The sequence below is a fragment of the Erinaceus europaeus genome, chromosome 12, assembly GCF_950295315.1.
Source record: "Erinaceus europaeus chromosome 12, mEriEur2.1, whole genome shotgun sequence".
In the NCBI taxonomy this organism is placed as follows: Eukaryota; Metazoa; Chordata; class Mammalia; order Eulipotyphla; family Erinaceidae; genus Erinaceus; species Erinaceus europaeus.
Window position 1 is genome coordinate 43,359,326 of NC_080173.1, and position 25,410 is coordinate 43,384,735.

The 25,410-nt window shown below is 46.7% G+C and overlaps 1 protein-coding gene across 7 annotated transcripts in view; it reads left to right on the plus strand.

Annotated features, from left to right (window-relative positions):
- MAP3K14 (mitogen-activated protein kinase kinase kinase 14) overlaps positions 1–25,410 on the plus strand; it is a 56,366-nt gene that overhangs the window by 24,948 nt on the left and 6,008 nt on the right. For 4 of the 7 annotated variants that reach the window (XM_060203318.1, XM_060203317.1, XM_060203322.1 and 1 more), the window contains 10 exons: positions 4,615–4,890; positions 6,071–6,140; positions 7,368–7,575; positions 7,678–8,292; positions 9,192–9,329; positions 20,780–20,909; positions 21,134–21,265; positions 21,727–21,831; positions 23,792–23,955; positions 24,433–24,583. In XM_060203318.1, the coding sequence (XP_060059301.1) occupies positions 4,635–4,890; positions 6,071–6,140; positions 7,368–7,575; positions 7,678–8,292; positions 9,192–9,329; positions 20,780–20,909; positions 21,134–21,265; positions 21,727–21,831; positions 23,792–23,955; positions 24,433–24,583 (1,969 nt within the window). In that variant the 5' untranslated portion in view covers positions 4,615–4,634. Of the gene's footprint in view, positions 1–4,551; positions 4,891–6,070; positions 6,141–7,367; positions 7,576–7,677; positions 8,293–9,191; positions 9,330–20,779; positions 20,910–21,133; positions 21,266–21,726; positions 21,832–23,791; positions 23,956–24,432; positions 24,584–25,410 lie in introns of all 7 variants that reach the window. The other 3 variants (XM_060203321.1, XM_007535729.3, XM_060203319.1) reach the window with 1 other exon arrangement.

Sequence of the window (25,410 nt, forward strand, 5' to 3'; positions counted from 1 at the left end):
ATGAGTGTAAGATTTCTGCATAAGCTGAAAGGTTGGGGAGCCAGTGACTGCATTTAGGGGGAAAGTGTGGAAGAGGCGGCATTCTGGAGATAAATCATAACCTCCAGTGTAAAATGATAAAAAAATCAAAACACAAGTGGCCCCCACATAGTCCTCCTTTCCCACAAACTGCAGGAGTGAAAAGGGACAAAATTGGAAGGCTGTGAGCTGGAGGTGATGAGCCCTGGACTGGGAAGCCAGCTGGCAGTGTTCCAAATATAAAGCAGAGCTCTTTGCTTCCAGACCAGACTGCATGTAGAAAGGAGGTAACAGGCATGTGTGCCCACACAGGACTGCTACTGTCAGACCAGAAGCCTCCAAGAACAACTTTGTGAACTTACAAGAATGTTGGTGAGGGGCTGAGTCATGGTCATGTGCACAGGAGAAGCTTCACAGCTCCTGGGCCCCAATTCCATGCCCCTGAGAGGTGAGGGTCAGCCTGTCTTCCCCATGCCCTTCACAGACTTAGTTGCCAGTTGCTAGGTTCACTTCTTGTTCTCCACCCTCTAAACTGTGGGGTGAATCATCAGAGAATGGGAGGAGGCCCTGCAAACACTGCTTCAGTCTTACCTTCTCCTCTGGGAACGGAAAGCCTGCTATGCTCGGGAAGGGAGGATCCAGGGCCTAGCCGGCAGCCCACCTAACCACTGAGCTTAAATAAAGGGCGGCCCCTCTGAGTAAGTTGTGGTAGATATACACAATGGAATACTACTCAGCTACTGAAAATGGTAAATTCATTTTCTTCACCTCATCGTGGATGGAGCTTGAAGGAATCATGTTAAGTGAGATAAGTAAGAAAGAGAAGGATGAATACGGGATGATCTTACTCTTAGGCAGAAGTTGAAAAATAAGAACAGAAGGGAAAACACAAAGCAGAACTTGGACTGGAGTTGGTGTATTGCACCAAAGTAAAAGATTTGGGTTGGGGGGTCAGGGTTCAGGTCCTGGAACATGATGGCAGAGGAGGACCTAGTAGGAGCTGAATTGTTATGTGGAAAACTGAGAAGTGTTACACATGTACAAACTACTGTATTTTACTGTCAACTGCAAACCATTAAACCCCAATAAAGAAAAAGGGGGAAGACCCTGGGAAAATAGGGGGTACACCCTAGCTTTTCTGGAGGAGGTCAGAGTGAGCTATGTGGGCAGAGATGGGCTGTGTGGCCTGAGTGCCGCTGGACCTCACAACAGCCAGGCACCCTGGGGACACCACTGCCCACATGGCCTCATCTCTCTCACTCATTAGCCAGAACTCTCCCTTCATCCTTTTGTTTATTTGCTTTTTAAGGTCTATTTACTTATGAGAGAGAAGGGGAGAGAAAGCAAGAAAGAACTAGGAGCATCACTCTGGCCCATGTGGCATTGGGGATCAAACTCAAGGCCTCATGCTTATGAGTCCAATGCTTTATATACTGCACACCCTTCGTTCTGTTTCCATAGACAGCCATCCTTGGATTCCCTCACTGGGCTCAGGGTCATCTCTTCCAGGACCCTTCATTCCCCCCTTGAGGGTACCACCTCTGCCCTCAGAAGGCTTCTGACCAGGAATTCCTGCAATGTTTACCTATAACCCCGGAGACTTGGGTGTCTCCAGCAGAGACTAAAAACTGGGGTGCTGGGCCCTGCCCTACCCTGCACTGACTTAGGAAGCTTTTGTCTCCACCTAATCAGGCCTCAGTTCTTTGTGAAAATGAAGAGGTTGAGGCAAGGTTAAGCTATGTGAGAACACCTCTGATACTGTTAAGTTTTGGAGGGGCCCTAGGGGGTGTTTTTAAGATCTCATTTCCCTGGCAAAGAAAGGAAGAAGTAACTACACTAAGGCCTAGAAAATACCTTCTTGGAGGTGGCAGAGATTGAGTAGGTGTGGAAGGTAAATGTCCAGTTATATGAAAATTGGTTTACCAGCCAGAAGGCAGGTTACCCAGTAGAACAAGCCCAGCACCACATGATAGCATGAAGGACAGCACTGAGGAGCATCATGAATGATAGAGTGGTATTATAGTGTCTCTCCTCTCTGTCTCCCTACTAAATAAATAAATAATTAAATGGAAAAACTGGCCTATAATTAGTCCTAGGAGGCCACTTAGAAATATTGTACCGTCCAAGAGGTGGTGCAGTGGATAAAGCATTGGATTCTCAACCATGAGGTCCCAAGTTCAATCCCCGGCAGGACATGTACCAGAGTGATGTCTAGCTCTTTCTCTCTCCCTTCCTATCATTCTCATAAATAAATAAATAAATTTAAAAGGAAAGAAAGAAAAAAGAAAAATATTGTACATGTGTGAGGTCCAGAGATCATACCCCCTGTTATAGCACCATATTAAAAAAGAAAGGAAGGAAGGAAGAAAGAGAAAAAGAAAGGAAGAAGGAAAGGGGAAAGATATCTGATTAAAGTCTGAGCGCTATTCCCCTTAGATGCCTTAAGACCCCAAAGTCAAATAAAACAGTGGGTTATTTGGTGACTATTAAGATGGAGGCTAACCCAGTCCCCCATCCCTGTCATGGTCATTCTTTCCTAGTCATTTTGGTGAGGCCCACTCAGTGGGAAGGTTTCAGTCTTACCTCCCAGCTTCTCATGACATCATTAAAGTCTCAGAGCAAAAGACCAGAGAGTCAGAGGTTTGGTTTCACAGGGTCTGTCATTCTGCCCTGGAAGGGGGGGGGCAGTTGTGGTTGGGGTGAATAGAGTCCCTGCATTCTGAATCTGCTTTTCCCAGCTTTTAGACCAGCTTGCCCTTCTTAGAAACCTGTCTGTAGTACCTTAAAGCAAGCCACATGCCAGAAGGGCCCTGCACCATGGAAATTCAAGTTCCAGACTTTAAAAAGGTTCCCAAGATGCCTTTTTAAAAAAATATCTTTATTATTATTTACTTATTTTAGATAGAGACAGACATTGAGAGAAGAGGGGAAGAGAGAGACACCTACTATACTGCTTTACAGATAGTGAAACTTCCCCTTTACAGGTGAGAGCAAGAGGCTTGAACCCAGGTCCTTATGCACTGTAACCTACGCACTCTACTAGGTGCACCCACCATCTCATATGCCCCACCCCAAGTTCCCTTTCCTAACAGTTCTAGTCCTGCTGCCTGTGCTGACTGTTCAGGCCCTGGGCTTACCTCTCCTCTTGCTTCTGGCAAAATGAGGCAAGTGGATGGGGGCACTCATGGGGCCTAGTGGAGAAAGCAACCATGAAACTAAGTGGAGGGGATACCTAGGGAGAGCTGAATTTGTTTTGGGTTTTATTGTTGTTCTTATTTGTTTGTTTTGTTTTGTTTATATTTGTTTACCAGAGCAAGGGGGTTATGGTATTTCCAGGGATTGAAACTGGAAATTTGGAGCCTCAGGCAAGAAAGTCTTTTTGCATAATCATTATGCTATCTCCCCCATCCCAGAGCTGAGTTCTTATGCTTTGTTCTTTCTAGAACTGTAGGTTGATGTTGGAGGCTTCATTGCAAATCCCACTGCTAATGTTGCCTGAAAGAAAGGGGGGGGGGGAGATAGCTAGAGGCTTTCAGCAAAGTAATTTGGACAGGAAGCCTGCCAGTTCCTTCTGGGAGAGCCACAAACAGATGTGCATTGGGAGAGGAGCCCAGTGCTGATATGGCCAGTTACATGCTTAATTTCAGACTTTGTAAGAGTTTATGTTTGCACACACACATTTTTACATGTCTGTATTTATATACATATATATATTAATAAATATATGTACACATATATCTACCTCCTACTGGGTAGCAAAACAAAAATCTTTCCTCCCCACCTGGAGAAAATCCATTCTGAAGCCCATAGAATAGTTCTGGCTGGGAAGTAGCACAACCAGTAAAGTGCACAAGTTACTATGTGCAAGAACCAGGGTCTGAGCCCCCGGTCCCCACCTGCAGAGGGGGAAGCTTCACGAGTAATGGAACAGGCTGCAGGTATCTCTCTTTTTCTCTTTCTACCTTCTCTCACCATATTTCTGTCACTATCATAAATCCTTTACAGTGATCCTCTCAGAAGGCAAGATCTGTGGCTGGGGAAATGGTTCAATTGGTAAAGTATGGACTTGCATGACTGAGGCTCCTGGTTTGATCTCCAGCACTACATGTTCTGGTGCATTGCTTGCATGTGTGTGTGTATAATGTGAACCTCTCATACATAACCTTAATCTTAAATAAAACAAAGAAGGCAAGATCTGTGAGCAATTACTGAGGTGACTAATGGTTTTAGAGTGTGGATCCACCACCTTGTTCACTATGAAACAAGCAACAGACAAAGACCCAGCCATTATTCATAAAGCAGGAAAGGACCAACCCTGATGCTTGTGCCATGGCTGTCTTGAAGGAAGTGGTCTGGAACCCTCATTCTCAGGCAAAGTGGACACGTCTGTTCATAGTGTGTGGTGCTGGAATTGGGTGGTTTACACCACACGGAATGAGAGGAGGTGATGAGAGGATGAGTCCTTTGCTGTATGGAATGTTTGGAGAATACATACATGTAAAGAGACTCATTTCCCCTGCTTCTCTCCTCTAGCCCCAGCCTGCCCTGGGCTCCCATGGTCTGGGAGTGACACACCTTGCACTTGATCTTCCTCAGGGCCAGTGTGAGCCTAGGAGATGGCAGTGATGGAAATGGCGTGTCCAGGTGCCCCTGGACCAGCAGTTGGGCAGCAGAAGGAACTCACCAAGGCCAAGGAAAAGACATCAGCAGTGGAAAAGAAAGAAACTTCCGTCAACAAGCTTGAAGCCGTGGAAAAGAGCCCCGTGTTCTGCGGGAAGTGGGAGATCCTGAATGATGTGATAACCAAAGGCACAGCCAAGGAAGGCTCTGAGGGGGGGCTGGCTGCCATCTCCATCATTGCCCAGGCTGAATGTAAGGGACTCCAGGTCTGGGACTGTGGGCAGAAAGAGGGCAGGGAGATTGGTCCAAAGGTGGCACAGTAAAGTTCTTTGCAGGCCTTATGCAAAGAGGTCTGGGTCTACAGACTCTGGTCCCACATGAAAAGGTCAAGGTGACCATGACAGGAAAGACTTGCAAGGCACAGTGCTGGGATGGTTGGGGGGCGGGATGGGGGAGGTGTAAAGTAAACTAAGACTAGACGCCAAAGAAAGTAATCTCTATATCAGTGCTGGGACATGACACACCTGCAAGGAGATGTGGCAAAGGGAGGCTTTTGGTCCTCATGGTCAGAGCAGAGGAGAGAGCTGAGGAGCAGGAATAAGTGTCTTCCAGGTCCCAGGACTCTCTGCGGAGCTGGCCTATAGGCCTTTTGCCATCTGCTGTGACCTTGGGCAGACTCAGCATGTCTGGAGAGGACCCAGACAGGAAAGGCCAGGTCCCCTGGAAAGCCCCTGTGAGGCCTAGTGGCCCTTCACTTTCTACCTGGAGGGAGCCCCACCCCAAAGAGTGAACACCTTCTCCTGAACCAGCAGGGCAAGGCCTAATCTTGCCCTTTCTGCTTCGATGCATGACTTCTCAAAATAGTCTTGGAATGGTAGCTGCCACCAGAAACCAAGACACTCCTTGGAGTCCTTTCTTTCCCCACATTTACCTGCCAAACCAAGAGATTTCACAGGCTGGGGATGGCACTTTCCCACAGAGATGTATACTTCTCATCTTCTGTTCCTTTTGGAGGAATTATGAGGGCAGATAAGAGAATAAAAATTAAAACAGGATAGGTGACATAATGACAGCAGTGACAGTAGTATACATATGCATGAACTCACAAATATATAGATGTACAACACTATGTGTCTAGAGCTGTTACTACATGTCAGGCACTGTGTTTAGAATATCACAGAGATCAGCTAGCTCTCTTAAGTTTCATACTAAGTGAAGTTGGGACCCCTGTGATCCCAAAGTATAGTCATGTTCTCTGCCATTGAGCAAGTACTAAGCTGGGGGGTATAGCTAGCATTGGGAGGGAGATGAGCCAAGAGGTAGAAGTGGTCTGGGGAAGAGGAGGAGCCCAAGAAGGTACCTGTGAGCTGTCTCTCTCCTAAGCACTGAGTTCCTATTCTCTCTGTTCCACCCCTTTCCCTTAACTTCAAAGGTGAGAACAGCCAAGAGTTCAGTCCCACCTTCTCAGAAAGGATCTTCATTGCTGGATCAAAACAGTACAGGTAAGGAGGCTGGCTGGAGTGGAGATTGGGGGATTTAAGTTTCCTTCCCCACCACACAGGTGGCCTGGGCCCACTCCCCTCAGCTCTCAGAACTTTAGCATCGGCTCAAGTATTCCTGGTGGAGCTGCTCTCCTAGCCATAGAAGCTTTTCAAAGGCTTTTTCCAGCATGTAGAGGACCACTTCTAGATCCGATCAGCTTGATGCTTTATTTTTATTCTCAGAGACCCTGCTGCTGCTCTCCCAGGGAGAGTGCAGGAACAGGATTTACTTTCCACTGGTGTGTGACCAGCCGTGCAGGCCCTGAGGCCACTCTGGGAGAGGCACGCTTCCCTGGGAGGGAAGTCAACAGAGGGAAACCAGCAGGCACAGGCAGGCTTTCTATAAGTGGTCCTGCAGAAAGGAAGCCTGGTGAGAGGCCACTGGTTCCCAGAAATTTGGGGCAAATGTATGACAGTGGAAACAATTCCCTCTACTGCCACCAGGTGGAATTTTTTCCTCATTGAACTTTGGAAAGTGTCTTGATTAAAAATAATAAGTAAGTGGTCCGGGAGGTGGCACAGTGGATAAAGCATTGGATTCTCAACCATGAGGTCCTGAGTTTGATCCCTGGCAGCACATGTACTAGAATGATGCCTGGCTCTTTCTTTCCTATCTTTCTCATGAATAAATAAATACTTAAAAATAATAATAAGTAAAAGTGAGACAGGGGATAGTGTAATGGATAAAGCTCCTAAGGTCTTGAGTTTAATCCCTGGTATCACATGTGCCAAAGTGATGCTCTGGTTCTCTTTCCTACTTTCACTCTCATTAATAAATAAATTAAAAAAAAAAAAAAAAGAGGATCAGCTGGGACATAGCATAATGGTGGTGCTGGGGTTTGAACCTGGGGCGTCAAGCATGAAAGTCTGATGATATACTACCTCTTCACTATCTCATAGACCCCCCCAAAATCCTATTTTGCAGATGAGAAAATTAAGCAAAAATTGAACTTGAGGGGGGGGGAGAGAGAGAAAGAGAGACTGTTTCACTGCTTATGAAGCTTCCCACCCCCGTACAGGTGGTGATCAGGGGCTTGAGCCTAGGTCCTTGTGCACTGTAAAGCGTGCCCAACCACATGTACCACCCTCTGGCTCCTGTTTGACTTAAAAGAAGGTATCTGCAATCTTCACCATTACATCTTCCTGCCTCCTCAACCTCAAATGTCTGTCTGTCCCCTTTATTGACAGCCAATCTGAGAGTCTCGACCAAATCCCCAACAATGTGGCACACTCAACGGAGGGCAAAATGGCCCGTGTGTGTTGGAAGGGGAAATGCCGTAGCAAAGCCCGAAAGAAACGCAAGAAGAACTCCAAGTCCCAGGCTCAAGCAGGAGGGGCAATAGCCAAACCCCTACCCAGGACCCCAGAACAGGAGAGCTGCACAGTCCCCATACAGGTGCTGCTGCCACAACACCCAGCCCTGGGGCTCCAGGGGCCTAGCACAGGGGCTGTGCCAGGACCCTGACGCTGTGTCCTAATACTTACGCTCTCCCCACAGGAGGATGAGTCTCCACTAGGCAGGCTGTATACGAGGAACATCCCTCAGTTCACCAAGCCCCTGAAGGAGCCAGGCCTTAGCCAACTCTGTTTTAAGAAACTTGGGGAAGGCCTGCGGCCAGCACTACCTCGATCGGAACTCCACAAACTCATCAGCCCCTTGCAATGTCTAAACCATGTGTGGAAACTCCACCACCCCCAAGATGGCCCCCTGCCCCAGCTCCCTCACCCCTTCCCCTACAGTAGACTGCCACACCCCTTCCCATTCCACCCTCTGCAGCCCTGGAAACCTCACCCCCTAGAATCCTTCTTCCTAGGCAAATTGACTTGTGTAGAGAGCCAGCAGCCACTCCCCAGCCCACACCTAAGCAAGCTGGCCTGTACAGACACTCAGAAACCCCTGCCCAGCCCACTCTTGGAGCCCGGCCATCCCTCATCTGGCACCTGTGAGAAGTTTTCCGTGGAGGAATACCTGGTACATGCCCTGCAGGGCAGCGTGAGCTCAGGCCAGGCCCACAGCCTGGCCAGCCTGGCCAAGACATGGTCAGCAAAGGGCTCCAGATCCCAGGAGTCCAGCCTCAAAACTGAGGACAATGAGGGTGTCCTGCTTACTGAGGTGAGTACCCCATACCCCTCCTTAAACATAAAATCCCCATGACCACCCTCAACTCCAAAGTGAGAGCAGGTCAGGAACAGCCAGAGCAAAGAGGCATCATTGGAACCTCTCAGGTCCTACCTTTTGGGGAGATGACTTGCCTTCTTCATCAGAGTCACTCATGCAGGTGACAACAAATCTATTGTTGAGGTTGTTTCTCATTAATGAGATTGATGACCAGCAGTTGTCTCCCACTCCATTTCCAAATTCACTGTTCCATCTTTTTAGTTATTTTTAGCATTAGCTTTTCTGGTTGGTTTCCCACTATTGCTGAATTAAGTATATTTGTGCATATATACATACTCACCCTGATGCACTAGGTAAAGACATGTGCCAAGAAATAAAAGTGTAAACAGATGTTACCTCACACACCCCCTTGTGAAAAATACGCTTTCTGCCATCTTCACTCCCTCTTCCTCCCCTTCCCTTTTGGTCCTCTTACTGGATAACCTTGTAGCCCTAAATGATTCTCCCAAACCTAGAGTTCTGGCTTTTATTGAATCTCTTTGGCATCCCTTGCCCTCTGCCCTTCCTGTCACTTCCCTTTCTTCTACCTCTCAGCTCCTGAGTTATGTTCTATTTTGGCCAATATAGTTGACAAGTTCCATTTCTGTCTCTCAGGTCTGGGGAGGAGGTGTCTTATCATCACAAGGATAGGCCAGCCTCGGGTGGCCTATGTAGCTCCTCTGTGCCTTCATTTTATTCCTATAGTTCCCTGGTGTTCTACCTCAGATCCAGAGGTGTTTTTGGTTTTGAGGGCCCAGACCCAGAAGCCTGACAAGAACCACCCTTCTTCACTGTAAACCTCCATCCCCCACTGCCCTGGCCACTGAAACGGGCCTTTCTTCTGCCAACCCCAGAAACTCAAGCCTGTGGATTATGAGTACCGGGAAGAGGTCCACTGGGCCATGCGCCAGCCCTGCCTGGGTAGAGGATCCTTCGGGGAGGTGCACAGAATGGAGGACAAGCAGACTGGCTTCCAGTGTGCTGTTAAAAAGGTACACCCAAGAAAAAAACTAGCTTGTGCCAGGACCCTAGAGGCTGAGGCAGGGAGGCCAGGCAGGTGGCCTGTTGCCTTTCAGCTGCTTTGTCTCAAGACCACCCGTGGAGTGGCCATGGACCTGATTTAGCAAAGCCTGGCTGTCACTCCCCACTTGGGGTCAGCTGGAACTGGAAGGGAGTTGTGTCTGTCACATGCCCTGGCCTGGGAGCTGCTCTTGGTATGTGTGGACATGAGCAGGAATGTAAGCCTGTGCACACAGCTGGGCCACTCCTAATGCCAGGGACTTTGGGGCAAGTCAAAACCTGGATGACAGTGTGGGGGCAGATAGCATAATGGTTACGCAAAGAAACTATCATGCCTGAGGCTGCAAAGTCCCAAGTTCATTTCTCTGCACCACCATAAACCAGAGCTGGGCAGTGCTCTAGTTAAAAAAAAAAAGGGGGGGTTGGGCTGTAGTGCAGTGGGTTAAACACACATGGCACAAAGCACAAGGACCAGTGTAAAGTCCCAGTTCGAGTCCCGGCTCCCCACCTGTAAGGGAGTCGCTTCACAGGCGGTGAAGCAGTTCTGCAGGTGTCTGTCTTTCTCTCCCCCTTTCTGTCTTCCTCTCCTCTCTCCATTTCTCTCTGTCCTATCCAACAATAATGACATCAACAACAATAATAATAACTACAACAAGAATTAAAAAAACAAAGGCAACAAAAAGGAAAGAAAATAATTTAAAAAAAAAAGAACACCAAAATCTGAATGCTCATAAATTCATACTGAGCTGAAAGCCCTAAACCATCTGATTGATGAGCCTGCCCTGCACCAAGATTGGTACATAATGCAGGAAGAGAACCCTCCCAAAAAAATAGGTGCTCCTGGAAGCAGCCATGCCCTTGGGAGTCAGTATAATGGAGGCTGGGAGGTGAACATTTAGAGGTGAGACAGCAAGAGAGACAGGTGATTCTGATGAGTTTGGCTTTGAACCACTCTTCAGGACTGGTAGAAGATAGAAGGCTCGTGGTAGCAGGTAGAAGACTCGTGGTCCAGAGGTTTTCATTAGAAGCAAAGGTGCTATTCACCTCTCCCGCTCCCTCATCTCCCCAGTGTCACAGCTGGAGACCAGAGAAAGAGGTGCACTTCACGACTAGCCCTGGAACAGACTCCTCCAGGCAGACTTTTTCAGATAGACAGAGACAGAGGTCTGGATGGTGGTGCGGCAGAAGAGCACACATATCACAGTGTGCAAGGACCTGGGCTCAAGGCCCTTGACTCCCACCTGCAAGGGGAAGCTTCGGGAGTGGTGGGGCAGGACTTGCAGGTCTCTCTCTCTCTTTGTCCCTACCACCCTCTTTCCTCTGAATTCCTCTCTGTTTCTATTCTATAAATAAGTAAATAAAATATTTTAAGAAGAGATAGGGAGGTAGAGAGAACGATACCACAACACAATGCAGTGGGGGGTGGGCTCAAACCTGAATCATGCCAAAGACAAAGCAAGCACACTATCCAGGTGAGCTATCTTGCTGGCCCCAGAGTCCTCTTTCTGTCCAGTCACATTTTCCAGGTCCAGTAACAACTCCACAGGCCTTCAGACTGTTAGTCCTGTTCCCCTTCAGCCACCTTGTCTCCTACCTCTCTTAGCTCACCTTGTTTGGAAGCCACCTTGTCCCCAAACTCAGCCTTAAAGGTAGCACCCAAGACCTTGATCACCAGAAATCAGAAACATTTCTGTGGGCCATTTCTTTCTTTCTTCCTCTCTTTTTTTTTTAATGATTTAATATTTACAAAATTACAAGATAACGAGTATAATTCCACACCATTCCCACAACCAGAGTTCTATGCCCCCCCCATTCCCTCCATTGGAAACTACATTAGGGCACAGATATGGGGTGACTATTATGTCTATAACTATCTATATTTATATATATTTATCCATTTTTTCTATGTTCCTGCCTTCTCTTTTTAATTTTTTTATATTTATTTTGTTTCGTTGCCCTTGTTTTTTGTTGTTATAGAAGTTATTGTTGTTATTGATGTCGTTATTGTTGGATAGGACAGAGAGAAATGAAGAGAGATGGGGAAGACAGAGAGGAGGAGAGAAAGACAAACACCTGCAGCCCTGCTTCAATGCCTGTGAAGCGAATCCCCTGCAGGTGGGGAGCCGGACTCCAACAGGGACCTTACACTGGTCCTTGCGTTTAGCGCCACGTGCACTTAACCCGCAGCGCTGCTGCCCAACTCCTCTTCTCTTCTCTTTCTTTTTTTTTAAGATTTTAAAAAAATATTTATTTATGGGGGTCGGGCGGTGGCGCAGTGGGTTGAGCGCATGTGGAGCAAAGCGCAGGGATGCCGGTTCGAGTCCCTGGCTCCCCATCTGCAGGGGGGTCGCTTCACAGGCGGTGAAGCGGATCTGCGGGTGTCTGTCTTTCTCTCCCCCTCTCTGTCTTCCCCTCCTCTCTCCATTTCTCTCTGTCCTGTCCAGCAACGAACAGCATCAACAATAGTAATGATGGTGGCCACAGCGAGGCTACAGCAACAAGGGCAGCAAAGGGGGCAAAAGATGGCCTCCAGGAGCGGTGGATTCATGGTGCAGGCACCGACCGAGCCCAGCAATAACCCTGGAGGAAAAAAAAATTATTTATTCCCTTTTGTTGCCCTTGTTACTTTACTGTTGTAGTTATTATTGTTGTTGTTATTGATGTTATTAGATAGGATAGAGAGAAATGGAGAAAGGAGGGGAAGACAGAGAGGGGGAGAGAAAGAGAGACACCTGCTGACCTGCTTCACCGCCTGTTAAGCGACTCCCCTGAAGGTGGAGAGCCAAGGCCTCAAACTGGGATACTTACTGACCGTCCTTGCACTTTGCACCACCAGCGCTTAACCCGCTGCGCTACTACCCGACTCCCTCCCCTTCTCTTTCTTTCTAAGTCACAATCACTATTTCTGAGTGTCCTTCCTCTTTTTCCCCCTATTCTCTCTCAGGGTCCTGGTGGAATTGGAATTCAGAGCTCTCTGATCTTCCCATAACATTTACTCCTCTGGGAGTATGGACCAAAATTCTTTTTGGGGTTCAGAAGGTAGAAGGCCTCTCTTGTGTAATGACTTCTCCATTGGACATAGATAGTGGCATGTCAATCCATCCCCCCAGACTGTTTCTTTTTTTTTTCTTTACATTTACTTATTTTCCTTTTTGTTTTTACATTTATTTATTTCCCTTTTTGTTGCCGTTTTTTATTGCTGTAGTTATTTTTTTAATATTTATTTATTCCCTTTTGTTGCCCTTGTTTTTTTTTTCTTTTTTTTATTTTCTTTTTTTTAATTGGGGAATTAATGTTTTGCATTCAACAATAAGTACAATAGTTTGTACATGCATAACATTCCCATTTAACAATACAACCCATTTAACAATACAACATAACATTCCCATTTAACAATACAACCCCCACTAGGTCCTCTGAATCCTTCCTGGACCTGTATTCTCCCCACCCACCCACCGCAGGTGCAATATGCCAATTCCATTTCAGGTTCTACTTCTGTTTTCCTTTCTGATCTTGTTTTTCAACTTCTGCCTGAGTGTGAGATCATCCCATATTCATCCTTCTGTTTCTGACTTATTTCACTCAACATGATTTTTAAAGGTCCATCCAAGATTAGCTGAAAACGGTGAAGTCACCATTTTTTACAGCTGAGTAGTATTCCATTGTGTATATATACCACAACTTGCTCAGCCACTCATCTGTTGTTGGACACCTGGGTTGCTTCCAGGTTTTGGCTATTACAAATTGTGCTGCCAAGAACATATGTGTACACAGATCTTTTTGGATGGATATGTTGGGTTCCTTAGGATATATCCCCAGGAGAGGAATTGCAGGATCATAGGGTAGGTCCATGTCTAGCCTTCTGAGAGTTCTCCAGACTGTTCTCCACAGGGGTTGAACCAATTTACATTCCCACCAGCAGTGTAGGAGGGTTCCTTTGACCCCACACCCTTTCCAGCATTTGCTGCTGTTACCTTTTCTGATGTATGACATTCTCACAGGAGTGAAGTGGTATCTCATTGTTATCTTTATTTGCATTTCTCTGACAATCAGAGACTTGGAGCATTTTTTCATGTGTTTGTCAGCCTTTTGGATCTCTTCTGTGGTGAATATTCTGCCCATGTCCTCTCCCCATTTTTGGATGGGATTATTTGTTGTCTTGTTGTTGAGTTTGGCAAGCTCTTTATATATGTTGGTTATTAAACTCTTGTCTGATGTATGGCATGTAAAGATCTTCTCCCATTCTGTGAGGGGTCTCTTGGTTTGGGTAGTGGTTTCTTTTGCTGTGAAGAAACTTTTTAATTTGATGTAGTTCCATAGGTTTATACTTGCCTTAGTCTTCTTTGTAATTGGATTCATTTCATTGAAGATGTCTTTAAAATTTATGCGGAAAAGAGTTCTGCCAATATTTTCTTCTAAGTATCTGATAGTTTGTGGTCGAACATCCAAGTCCTTGATCCACTTGGAATTTACTTTTGTATTTGGTGAAATACAGTGGTTCAGTTTCATTCTTCTGCATGTTTCAACCCATTGTTTCCAACACCATTTGTTGAGGAGACTCTGCTTTCCCCATTTAATAGTCTGAACCCCTTTGTCAAAGATTAGATGTCGATAGGTATGGGGGTTGCCCTTGTTTTATTGTTGTTATCATTGATGCCATTGTTGTTGGATAGGACAGAAAGAAATGGAGAGAGAAGGGGAAGACAGAAAGGGGGAGAGAAAGAGAGACACCAGCATACCTGCTTCACCGCCTGTGAAGTGACTCCCCAGCAGGTGGGGAGCCGGAGGCTTGAACCCAGATCCTTACGCCGGTTCTTGCGCTTTGTGCCACGTGCGCTTAAACCCGACTCCCTATTGCTGTAGTTATTGTCGTTGTTATTGATGTCATCGTTTTGGATAAGACAGAGAGAAATGGAGAGAGGAAGGGAAGACAGGGGGAGAGAAAGACAGACCTGCTTCACTGCCTGTGAAGCGACTTCCCTACAGGTGGGGAGCTGGGGGCTCAAACCAGGATACTTAACTCTGGTCCTTGCGCTTTGCTTCACGTGCACTTAACCCGCTGCTACCACTGGACTTCCCCCCCAGACTGTTTCTATCTTCCCTAGTTGGGTGAGGCTCTAGAGAGGTGATGTTATCAGCAGTGGGTCATTTCTTGAAAGCTTCTCTGGAGGTCTTAAGCAGAGGAGCCAAACAGCTCAACTGAAGACCCGCCCTTTGTTTTCACAGAAGGATATTTGTTCTCTTTGACTAAGGAATTCACCTGAAGCTGTGAGGGAGAGAAGGGAAGCCTGCCTAGCCAGTCAAATCAGTAAATCAGCCCTGGACATCAGTGGCCAGATCACCCTCACATCCCAGGGGCCATTTCTTTGGACCTTTTGGGCAGGGTGAAATAAGATAGCTCAACACTGTGTCTTGTTTTCAAGTGGCATGTGTCAAAGACACTCTAATCCCTAAAAGAAAAGGAACCAACTAGGCAGACTAGACAGATGCCACCACCATTACCACAGGTACCTGTGACTCTGAGGAGATTTAAATTGTAATGAAAATAAGTCTGGCTTCTCTGTCTACTACATGGGCCAAGATTTTTAGAGTTCTAGAGTCTGGGCTCAGGGTGATGGGATGAGATAGAGGCCTATCCATAGGTACCACCCCAAACTTCAAACATACTGTATCAAGTAAACCAGTTCCTCCCCACCACCTCTCATTGACTAAAACATATGCTAAGTTCTTGCCAACATGGGTCAGCATAAGCTTGGCTGCCAGTGCCCCATGCCTGACTTCCCCAGCTGCAGTTCCCTCCCCAGGCTACTGAAGAAAGCTCAGCTGTCCCTCCTGAGAGGTGGGTGGGAGGGGGATGAGAGAGTGTGAAGTGTCCTAGAGATGAGCGCCCAGTGCTGAGGCGCTTAGTCACTGGGCCTCTCAGCTGTTGTCCGGCTGAGGTTCTCGAGTTCCAGGCAACAAAGTAAACAAGCCTATATTAGTTGAAGAGGACAAAGATTCCATTTCTCACCTCTCCAGAATGGTCAGAGAAGTCCAGGCACAAAAATGAGACTCTCTGGCTCTGGAGCTCTGCAGCCACCACCAGAACTCTGCCTCCTCCCTATGGATCTCAGTGGAAGCAGCTTATTGAGAGCCCACACAGCTGAGCTTGGTGGGCAGATAGCCCCTCCTTCACTGCAGGAAGGGAGCCTGGACAGACAGCATGTATTGTTGGATTCTCAGCTGGAAGGCCTGAGAATAAGGAGGGTCTTTGTCCAATTATTAATCATGTATTTATTGGAATCTGTTTTCCCAGTACTATGTTTATCATTCTTGCATAGTTCATATTCCTGACATCTTTTTTGATAAGTATTTATTTATGAGAGAAAGAGAGGAAAGAGAACCAGAGCATCACTTTGGCACATGCAATATCAGGAATTGAACTTGAGACTTCATGCTTGAGAGTCCAATACTTTAGCCACTATGCCACTATGCCACCTCCTGGGCAGGTCACCTCCTGGAATCTTAAACATATTGAATCCTTTTTTCACTCATGAGATAAAGCAGATACCATAGAAAATAAGAGGGGTTGAGGGCCAGGCAGTGGCACACCTGATTAAGTACATACATTACCATGTGCTAGGACCTGGGTTCAAGCCCCCACTCCTCACCTGCAGGGGAGGAAGCTTCACAAGTAGTAAAGTAAGTGCTATAGTCTCCTAGTAGCCATTCTCTCTCCTTTCTTATCTCTCTCTCTCTCTCTCTCTCCCTCCCTCTCTCTCTTTCTCTCTCTTTTAGATAGGACAGAAAGAAATTGAGAGAGAATGGGAGATGGAGGGAGAGAAGATAGACACCTGCAGAACTGCTTCACCACTCATGAAGTGGACCCACTGCAGGTGAGGAGTGAGGGCTTGAACCCAGGTCGTTGTGCTTGGTGATATGTACGATTAACTAGGTGCACCATTGCTCACCCCCCTCTCTGTCTCCCCCCTCTGCTCTTATTTCTCTCTGTCCTATCAAATGAAGAAGTGGGGGGGGGGTAATGACTACTAGGAAAGAAAGAAAGGGGGGATTGGCAGTGGCACGCTGGGTTAAGTGCACATAGTACGAAGCACAAGGATCCCAGTTCAAGCCCCCAGCTCCCCACTTCACAAGTGGTGAAACAGTTCTACAGGTGTCTCTCCCTCTCTATCTTCCCCTCCTCTCTCAATTTCTCTGTGTCCTATCCAAAAAAGAAAGAAAAAAATGGCCACCAGGGGCAGTGGATTCATAGTGCCCTGGAGTCAAAAAGCAAAAGCAAGCAAGATAGATAAGAAGGAGAGGGGGAGGAAAGGAAAGGAAAGGAAAGGAAAGGAAAGGAAAGGAAAGGAAAGGAAAGGAAAGGAAAGGAAAGGAAAGGAAAGGAAAGGAAAGGAAAGAAGGAAGGAAGAAAAAAAAGGCCAGTCTCCAGTGTCAGGATAACTAGAAGTGGTGCAGAGGGAAGTGACTTGTATATTTGAGAATCAAGTGACTGATGTCCACACTTCTACCTGAGAGTAGTTGCTCTTGTCAGTCTGTAAGTATTCAGAATGTAACAACTAATACGCTAGATCCAGGAGGTTTTACAGCAGTTAGAACAACAGACCTAAAAGCATGAAGTCCTGAGTTTGATTACCAGCACCAGAATAATGTTCTAATTTTCTCTATCTCTCCCTCTCTTGCATAAATTGATAGATCATAAAATAATAATAAGCTAAGGTACCCAAAAAGGCTTTCTTCTTTTTGCTAGAGTATCTCTCAGTTCTGGAGTTAGGACCTGAATCCCAGTACTTTATTCCCTGGACATTGAACAAATCATTTGTCTAGACTTCAGCTTCCTACCTGTAAAATGGGGGTATCCCAGTTCAGAGGCCAGGTGGTGGCACACCTGGTTAAGTGCATACATTACAGTGTGCAAAGACCCAGGTTCAAACCTCTGGTCCTCACCTGCAAAGAGCTTCACAAGTGGTGAAGGAGGGCTACAGATAATCTGTCTCTTTCCCTCTCTTTGTCTCCCCCTCTCCTCTCAATTTCTCTGTCTCTATCCAATAATAAATTAATTAAATTAATTAATTAATTAAGTTCATAACTTATTGTAAGCTGTTGGCCCAAGAGTCCTTCAAGCAGTACATGGTGTGTGGGAAATAGGTGTTCAGCTTTGGTTCTCAGTAACAGCCTCATCAGAGACCGGCCCCTCACTTCTGAATGAAGACACTGAAGTCCAGAGAGAGGAGAGACAGGTCAGATGAGCAACTGGCCTGAGCTGGAAGACCAGTGAGCTTTCTTCCCACCTGCTTCCTAGGGGTGCCCTTTCAGTCTGCTCTCCTGGGAGTGGCACAGACTCCTAAAGCCCCTTGTTTGTTTCTTTTTTTTAAGGATTTTTAAATTATTTACTGGATAGAAATAGAAATCAAGGAGGGGAAGAGGGAGATAGCAAGAAGAGATACAGAGACCTGGAGTGCTGCTTGGCCACTATTGAAGCTTCTTGCAGGTGAGGGGGCCAGGGGCTTCAAACAGACATTTTGTTCACTGTGGTATGTGCACTTAACTGGATGTGCCTATGCCCAGCCCCAGCCCCAGCCCCTTGTGTTTCAAAGTGTACCCTCTGACTCCTTTTGGCCTGAGTGATTGGAAATGCTTTTAACTCTGTGGGACACCCTAGAGGATTTACAGATTTCTGAAAAGTTAAAGCAAAGGATTTCAAACTTGCTTGATTCATAGCTTTTCATGTCTCTGTAATTCAAAATGCAACATGGTTCCCCATCCCAAAACAAGTACCATGAAGCTCCATTTGTTATCCTTATCCTAACGACTCAGTAGCCATTTTGATGACAGCACATATAAACAGAAATGTTTTCCTCTTTTTTTTTTAAGAGGGGGAGTCTGGGTAGCACAGCGGGCTGAGCGCACATGGTGCGACAGCCTAAGGATCCCAGTTCGAGCCCCCAGCTCCCCACCTTCAGGGGAGTCACTTCACAGGCAGTAAAGCAGGTCTGCAGGTGTCTATCTTTCTCTCCCCCTCTCTGTCTTCCCCTCCTCTCTCCATTTCTCTCTGTCCTATCCAACAACAACAGCAATAGTAATAACGATAAACAAAGGCAACAAAAGGGGAAATAAATATTTAAAAATTTTTTAAAAAGTGAGGGAGAGAGACACCTGGAGCCCTACTTCACCACTCATGAAGTTTCCCCCTGCAGGTGGGAACCAGGGGCTTCAACCCAGGTTCTTTTTTTTGAACCCAGGTTCTTGTGCACTGTAATGTGAGTGCTTAACCAGGTGTGCCACTGCCTGGCCCCCATTTCCTCTTTTTTTGAACAACCACAGTCGTTAATAACATGTATGCCTTATTGGACACAAATTCTCAAACTTTAGGATCAGATGGGACACCATCACCTTCTTTTCATGTTCTACATTCTCCTCCACCCACCTCCCACCCCAAAATGTTCTCTTTTTTTCCTTTTTCATATGATAGAAATAAAAGACAGAAGTTGAGAGGAGAAGGGGAGATAGAGAGGGAGAGAGAGAGAGACATCTGCAGACTTGCTTCACCACTAGTGAAGCCTCCCCCCTGCAGGTGAGGAGCAGGGACTCGAACCAGGGCCCTTGCACATGGTAACATGTGTTCAACCAGTAGTGCCATTGCCAACCCCCCCGAAGTACTTTTAATCACAGAAAACTCCAAAAACCTAGCTTCATAAAGATATATTATCAAAATGGGGTATGATCTAATGTTGAAAGTCTCTAGAGATCAGAGTTGACCAGGTGATCCAAAGATGCAGCCACTGCTTTCCTCATAAAATATTTCAACTTCTTCCAGGTGCCTTGGGGCTTCACCTCTCACTTGGGCAGCAGTAGGGTTAAAGACACTTGCTAACACAAGTGCTCTTGGTGAAATTAGTTCCAACTCAGGTTCAGAGCTAGAAATACTGATAAGAGTCCAAATTTGTGTAAGCTGATAAACCAAACCAGAAGGGAAACATATTCCACTGATGGTCAAAAGGCCAAAAAAAAAAACCCACTTTGTCAGAGGTCTTGTTTGTCAAGTCAGCGGTCTCCTGTCAGAACTGCCAGGTCTAAACTGCTTTTTTCTAGGCTCAGTTTCTTTTCTTTCTTTCTTTCTTTTTTTTTTTTTTTTTTTTTTTTTGTTCCTGGCACCTCTTAGTGACATCACTAGGCTAATTGCAGCTGCTAGAAAGAACAAGGAAGGCTAAGTGTTCAATAAGTTGCATTTAGTTAGTTAGTTAGTTTAATGAAAGAGAAGTACAAAGAGACCAGAGAACTGATCAGCTCTATTTTAGGGTGGTACTAGGGATTGAACCTGGGACCTCAGGACCTCAGGCATGAAAGCATTTTTGCATAGCCATTATGCTGTCTCCCCATATCTGAGCTAGAGGGAGGAAGTGGGCAGTCAACGTTTCCTGAGCACCCACTGGGGAAGTGGGCAGTCAACGTTTCCTGAGCACCCACTGGTTGCTGGGCCTGATGCTGGTTAGCATCCCTGCAAGTCCCTACTCTACCAAGAACAGGTTCCCCAACTGTTGACATGTCGACTTACACAGCTCAGGGGAGGTGATCTGGCTTTGCAAGGGGCAACACCGGAGTCTCAGCCCATGGTGTTTGTATTTGAGGTCCGGGTCTCCCCTCCATGCTGGTTCCTGCAGATAGGAAAGGGTAGGCCCCAAGTGACCATCTATTGTGGGAAGGACCTCAGTCAAGTTCCTCCCTAGAAGCCTCTTTTGTGCTCAGATGCTGGGGAAACCACTGCAAACAATGTACAAACATAGTCTCACTCATGTAAATGTTTTAGTTCTTGGGGAAGAGACAAATAATTCAAGAGCTGAGAAAAGTACTGAAGAGCCAGAGTCTTGGCAGCATTTGTCAGCTCTTATCTTCAGAGAAGTCCAAAGCCCCACGTTTAAATAGACGTGGATAAACAAGGGGCCCCAGTCTCAGACATGCCCAGACATTTGACCTGGAGTGGAGGGGTCCTTGGCAAGTTTGAGGGTGGACAGCATGCCAGAACCTGGATAAGGGCCACAGTTTTCCTGTGACTCTGTCATGTTAGCACTGCAGAACTCTAATCCTGTACAGCAGATACCTGAAAAATGTCCTTTAGTATTGTCATAACATTGAGGGTGGAGGGAAGTCCTAGCCTTTATTGAGCAAAACAAATTAAGGACCTGCTTTCCTTAATGTTTTCTGCATGTCAATAGTGTCGTTAAATGAGAATTTAGTTGACTGAGGATTTAGTTAACCAAGGGGGTGCCATGCAGGTTAGTCTCTGAGGGTCTAGGCCTGATGGTGGGTGGAGGGGGCCACTTCCTTGCACCTGAATCATTACTGGGAGCACCAACAGACTACAGGATGCCAAAAAACCTGCTCTGGGCCCTCATCCTGACCCACAGCCACCTCTGGGCCCCTTCAGGTGCCAGTGAATATGTTCCGGGCAGAGGAATTGGTGGCATGTGTGGGACTGGCCTCGCCTAGAATTGTTCCTCTGTATGGTGCTGTGAAGGAAGGCCCCTGGGTCAAGATCTTCATGGAGCTGCTAGAAGGTAAGGAGCCAGTTCCCACTTCCTCCCTGGACCTTTGGTCAAAGGTATCCCTGAGTCTTGCCCAGATTGATCTTGGTCCTTTTGTCAATCCACTTGTAACATCTTAGCCCTGTAGCATCAACAGTAAAAGCCGCATTTTCAGCCACCTGCCCCAAAAACCCTAGCCTTCCAGCTTGCTTGGAGACCTGAAAAGCTCCATGTAAAGACTGGCATTGGTCTTCTAGGTGGCTCACTAGGCCAGCTCATAAAACAAAAGGGTTGTCTGCCGGAGGACCGGGCCCTTTACTACCTGGGCCAGGCACTGGAAGGTCTGGAATACCTCCACACCCGAAGGATTCTGCATGGAGATGTCAAAGGTGAGACTTGGGCTTCCAGAGTCCTGGCCACTATCAGGCTCCTTCCTCACCCCACCTACCTGATCTTCCCACCTTCTGGCCTGTGGTGGGGTTTGAGTCAGGCTGTACCAGTGGGAAGAGTGCATTCATTCCTCAAGCCCTCAGCCCAGCAGTTTCCAGTGGGTGGTGGCCACAGGGAGCTGCAGGTCAAGCCCCTGTACACTAGGGAGCCCTGGGGTAGGGTAGTGGTAGCCCAGTTTGCAGTGGAGTAAACTGCACCTGTCCCCTCCCCCTCAGGGGTACTGCATGCTGCTTGCTCCTAGCTTGAGCCGATTCCCTCCTCCCTTCTTCCATGACTAATGCTACTAATGAGAAGCAGCAGCTGCAAGTGGGGTCAGCCAGCATATTGCCTCACTGGAGGGTTAGGTCGGACCAGGGATTGTGACTCACCTGTTCCTCTTCTTTCCGGGGCACCCTGGCAGCTGACAATGTGCTCCTGTCCAGCGATGGGAGCCGAGCAGCCCTCTGCGACTTTGGCCATGCCATGTGCCTTCAACCTGATGGCCTGGGGAAGTCCTTGCTCACAGGTAAGCCCCCCCCCAACAACTGCCCCCCACCCATGATAACAGCAGCCCTTTCTCAGCATTAGCCATGTGCCTTCTCCAGAACTTCCCAGAGTAACAGAGCTAGGCACACTTTGTCCACTGCTGATTTCAGCCTGCTTGACCCTCATTCTCCTAGGGCTTATGCATAAATGCAGTAATGCACAGGAATTGCTTGTTTCTGATGTTTCTGCTTTATTGAGATGGGAACTGGAAGATGGACACCTCATTCAGATCCTTTGTCCCTAAGATCCCACAGCTCCACCCCCCTCTTGTCCAGCCTCCTCTAGGGAGCTGTGCTCCAGGTCTCTGACCTCAGCCTTTCCTCAGCTCCAGTTTCTGGAATACAGTGGGAAGTCTGACGAGGGGACTGAGGCTCTGGAGCTGGAGAAATGTTTAAATTTTCCTTGAAAAATTAAAGTAGCCCATGGTGTGACCCAAGAGGCAGTTTAAGGCTAGAGTATGGTACATGCATGCATATTGTCCTGGGTTTGAACCACATATAATATCTATTTGTGAATATAAAATATTTTGTAATTACAGAATTAAAAGAGAAGAAAATTATATTCTATCATTACTCTTACCCAGAGAGATAATTATGAATATTTTAGATAAGTCCCTCCCTCCAGAATGTTTTTTCTATATATAATTAAAGCCACTAATATACAATTTTATGCCCTACCTTTTTTATTCATAACATTTCATTTTAATGAAAGGAAAAACAATCTTTTAGACTTATGTGGTTCTTTAGTGTTAAAGAATTGTATTTGGTAAATTGAACATGGACACTTGACCTCCATTTTAAAATAACTTCAGTGTTGTTTTTTTCTTATCACAAAGTAATTTTTATTTTCTCATAGTTCTTGTAGAAAGTGAAGCTAAGGAAAAATCAAAATCACCAGGAAAAAAATACTATTGGTATCTAGTATCATTCCTTCCGACTTATTTACTCGAAATAGTTTTTTTTTTTACTTACTAAATTTCAAGAATATCATAAATTCATCTGATATCCAGGTCCCTCCCCCAAAATATTTTATTTATTTATTATTAAATAGAGAAATTGAGAGGGGAGGTAGGGACAGAGAAGGAAAAAGAGAGACACCTGCAGCCCTGCCCCACCACTTGTAAAGCTTTCCCCTGCAGGTGGGGACCTGCAGAGGCTTGAACCTGGATCCTTATATGCTTAACCAAGTATGCCACAAACTGGCCCCTCCCTCTCCATTTTTTTTTTAAATCATGTTAAGAATTTTTCCAGGGCTGAGATGATATCATAATGGTTATGAAAAAAGACTTCCATGGAGAGTGGGAAGTGATGTACCTGGTTGAAAGCATATGTTACAAAGTGCAAGGACCTAGGCCCTACCTGCAGGAGGAAAGCTTCATGAGTAGTGAAGCAGTGCTGCAGGTATCTCACATTTTCTGTATCTACCTCTCTTCCCCTTACCTCTTGCTTTCTCCCAGTCTCTGCCCAATAAATAATAAATTAATTAATTAAATATTTTTTATAAATACTTTCATGCCTGCAGCACCAAAAGTCCCAGATTCAATCTCCAGCATCCCCATAAATCAGAGCTGAGCAGTGCTCTGGAGAAAAAAAATGCCAAAGGTCAGAACCTATATTTTGAGTGATACAGTCTTTGCACAGTCCCCCAGCAGCAGCCCTGCTTTAGCTCCTCCCCAGAATTTGATTTGGAGGCTTTATCACTAATATCTAAGGTCCTTTAACAGAAACTAGGGTGGCAGCAAAGCACACGACTTGCACGTGTCAGGTTTGGCACGTGCTGGATGATACTCCAGCCTCTCTAAGGAAATAATTTCTATACTGTCCTTTAACAGAGACAAGTTAAAGGGGTCTCAGGAGCTGACTAGGGCAGTCACTATGGAGGCTCCTGACCATCTAACTGCATTCATGGTGGACTTTTCTGTCCTATCTTTGCCTGCTTAGGGGACTACATCCCTGGCACAGAGACCCACATGGCTCCAGAGGTGGTGCTGGGCAAGCCCTGTGATGCCAAGGTGGATGTCTGGAGCAGCTGCTGCATGATGCTACACATGCTCAACGGCTGCCACCCTTGGACCCAGTACTTCAAAGGGCCACTCTGCCTCAAGGTCAGTGACAGCTCCTGGGACCGCCAGGAGGAGGTGCCAGTGGGGCCACTCGGCCCAAGCTGCAGCCTTGAACTGCCCCCCATTTTTTCTGAGGTGCCCCCATTTTGACTGCTCTGTAGGGTTCTATGGGAGCAGGGGGAATGTTCATCATAAATGGGGGGAGGGCTCTAATTAAAATGCTCCCTACCCGAATCTGAGGATGAGGGATCTCTGAGTTCCTGGCAACTCACAGCTCTCTCTAGCCTCACCCTGGGCCACCTCTACCTGCCTCCTGATAGGTTGGACCTGAAGGTCATGGTCACCTTATTGCCTGGTGTTGGCCTGTCCCCCTTGGTCTCTTTCTCCATTTAGTAAAAAAAAAAAAAAAGTCCCAGGCCACTCCATCCTTGTGTCAGACCCCCAACAAAATAGGGTGGGGGCAGTGGGGAGAAGCAAGTCAGGGAAGGCAGGGGTCATATGCTGCCTTCTGACCTCCAGATTGCCAGCGAGCCTCCACCTGTGCAGGAGATCCCCCCCTCCTGTGCACCCCTCACAGCCCAGGCCATCCAGGAGGGGCTGCAGAAGGAGCCTACCCACCGAGCTTCAGCACTGGAGCTGGGAGGGAAGGTCAGCCTGGCACTACAGCAAGGTAAGAGCTCTGCTCTGGTTGCAGAATAAGGCAGTGTACTGGTCACAGTGAGGCCCTTGCTCGGCCTCTCAGAGCTTTGATTTCTCCAGCTAGAGCATGTGGTGACACCATCTTAGGCCTGTAGGGAGGATGGAGATGACAGAAGTACCAGTGCTTAGTGTTGAGTGTTGTGCCAGGGATAAGGGAGGAGAACATTTGTTAAGAAAAAAAAATGGGGGGGGGGCAGGTGGTAGTGCAGTGGGTTAAATGCACATGGCACAAAGAGCAAGGACCGGTGTAAGGTTCCCAGTTTGAGCCCCCAGCTTCACACCTGCAGGGAAGTCACTTCACAAGCAGTGAAGCAGGTCTACAGGTGTCTATCTTTCTCTCCCCATCTCTGTCTTCCCCTCCTCTCTCGATTTCTCTTTGTCCTATCCAACAACAACAGCAGTGGCAACAATAATAACAACAACAACAACAATAAAAACAAGGGTAGCAAAATGAGGGAAATGGCCTCCAGGAGCAGTGGATTCGTAGTGCAGGCACTGAGCCCCAGTGATAACTCTGGAGACAAAAAAAAAAAAAAAAAAAAAGCAGGCAGGAGAGGAGTTCAGCCAACCAACTAGTTATAGGAGAAAGCAAAATAAAACCTGCTTAAATGCCTTAAATCTAAGAAAAAATCAGAAAGTTTGGATCCAGCAAAATAGTTCACCTGGATAGTGTAGTTGTTTTGTTATACATGTGACCCAGGCTCAAGCCCACCCCCCCACAGAACTGAAGGAAATTTTGGTTCTGTGGTCTCTCTCTTTCTATCTGAAAGTCAAGCTAAATCAGTGAAGCTCCAGGAA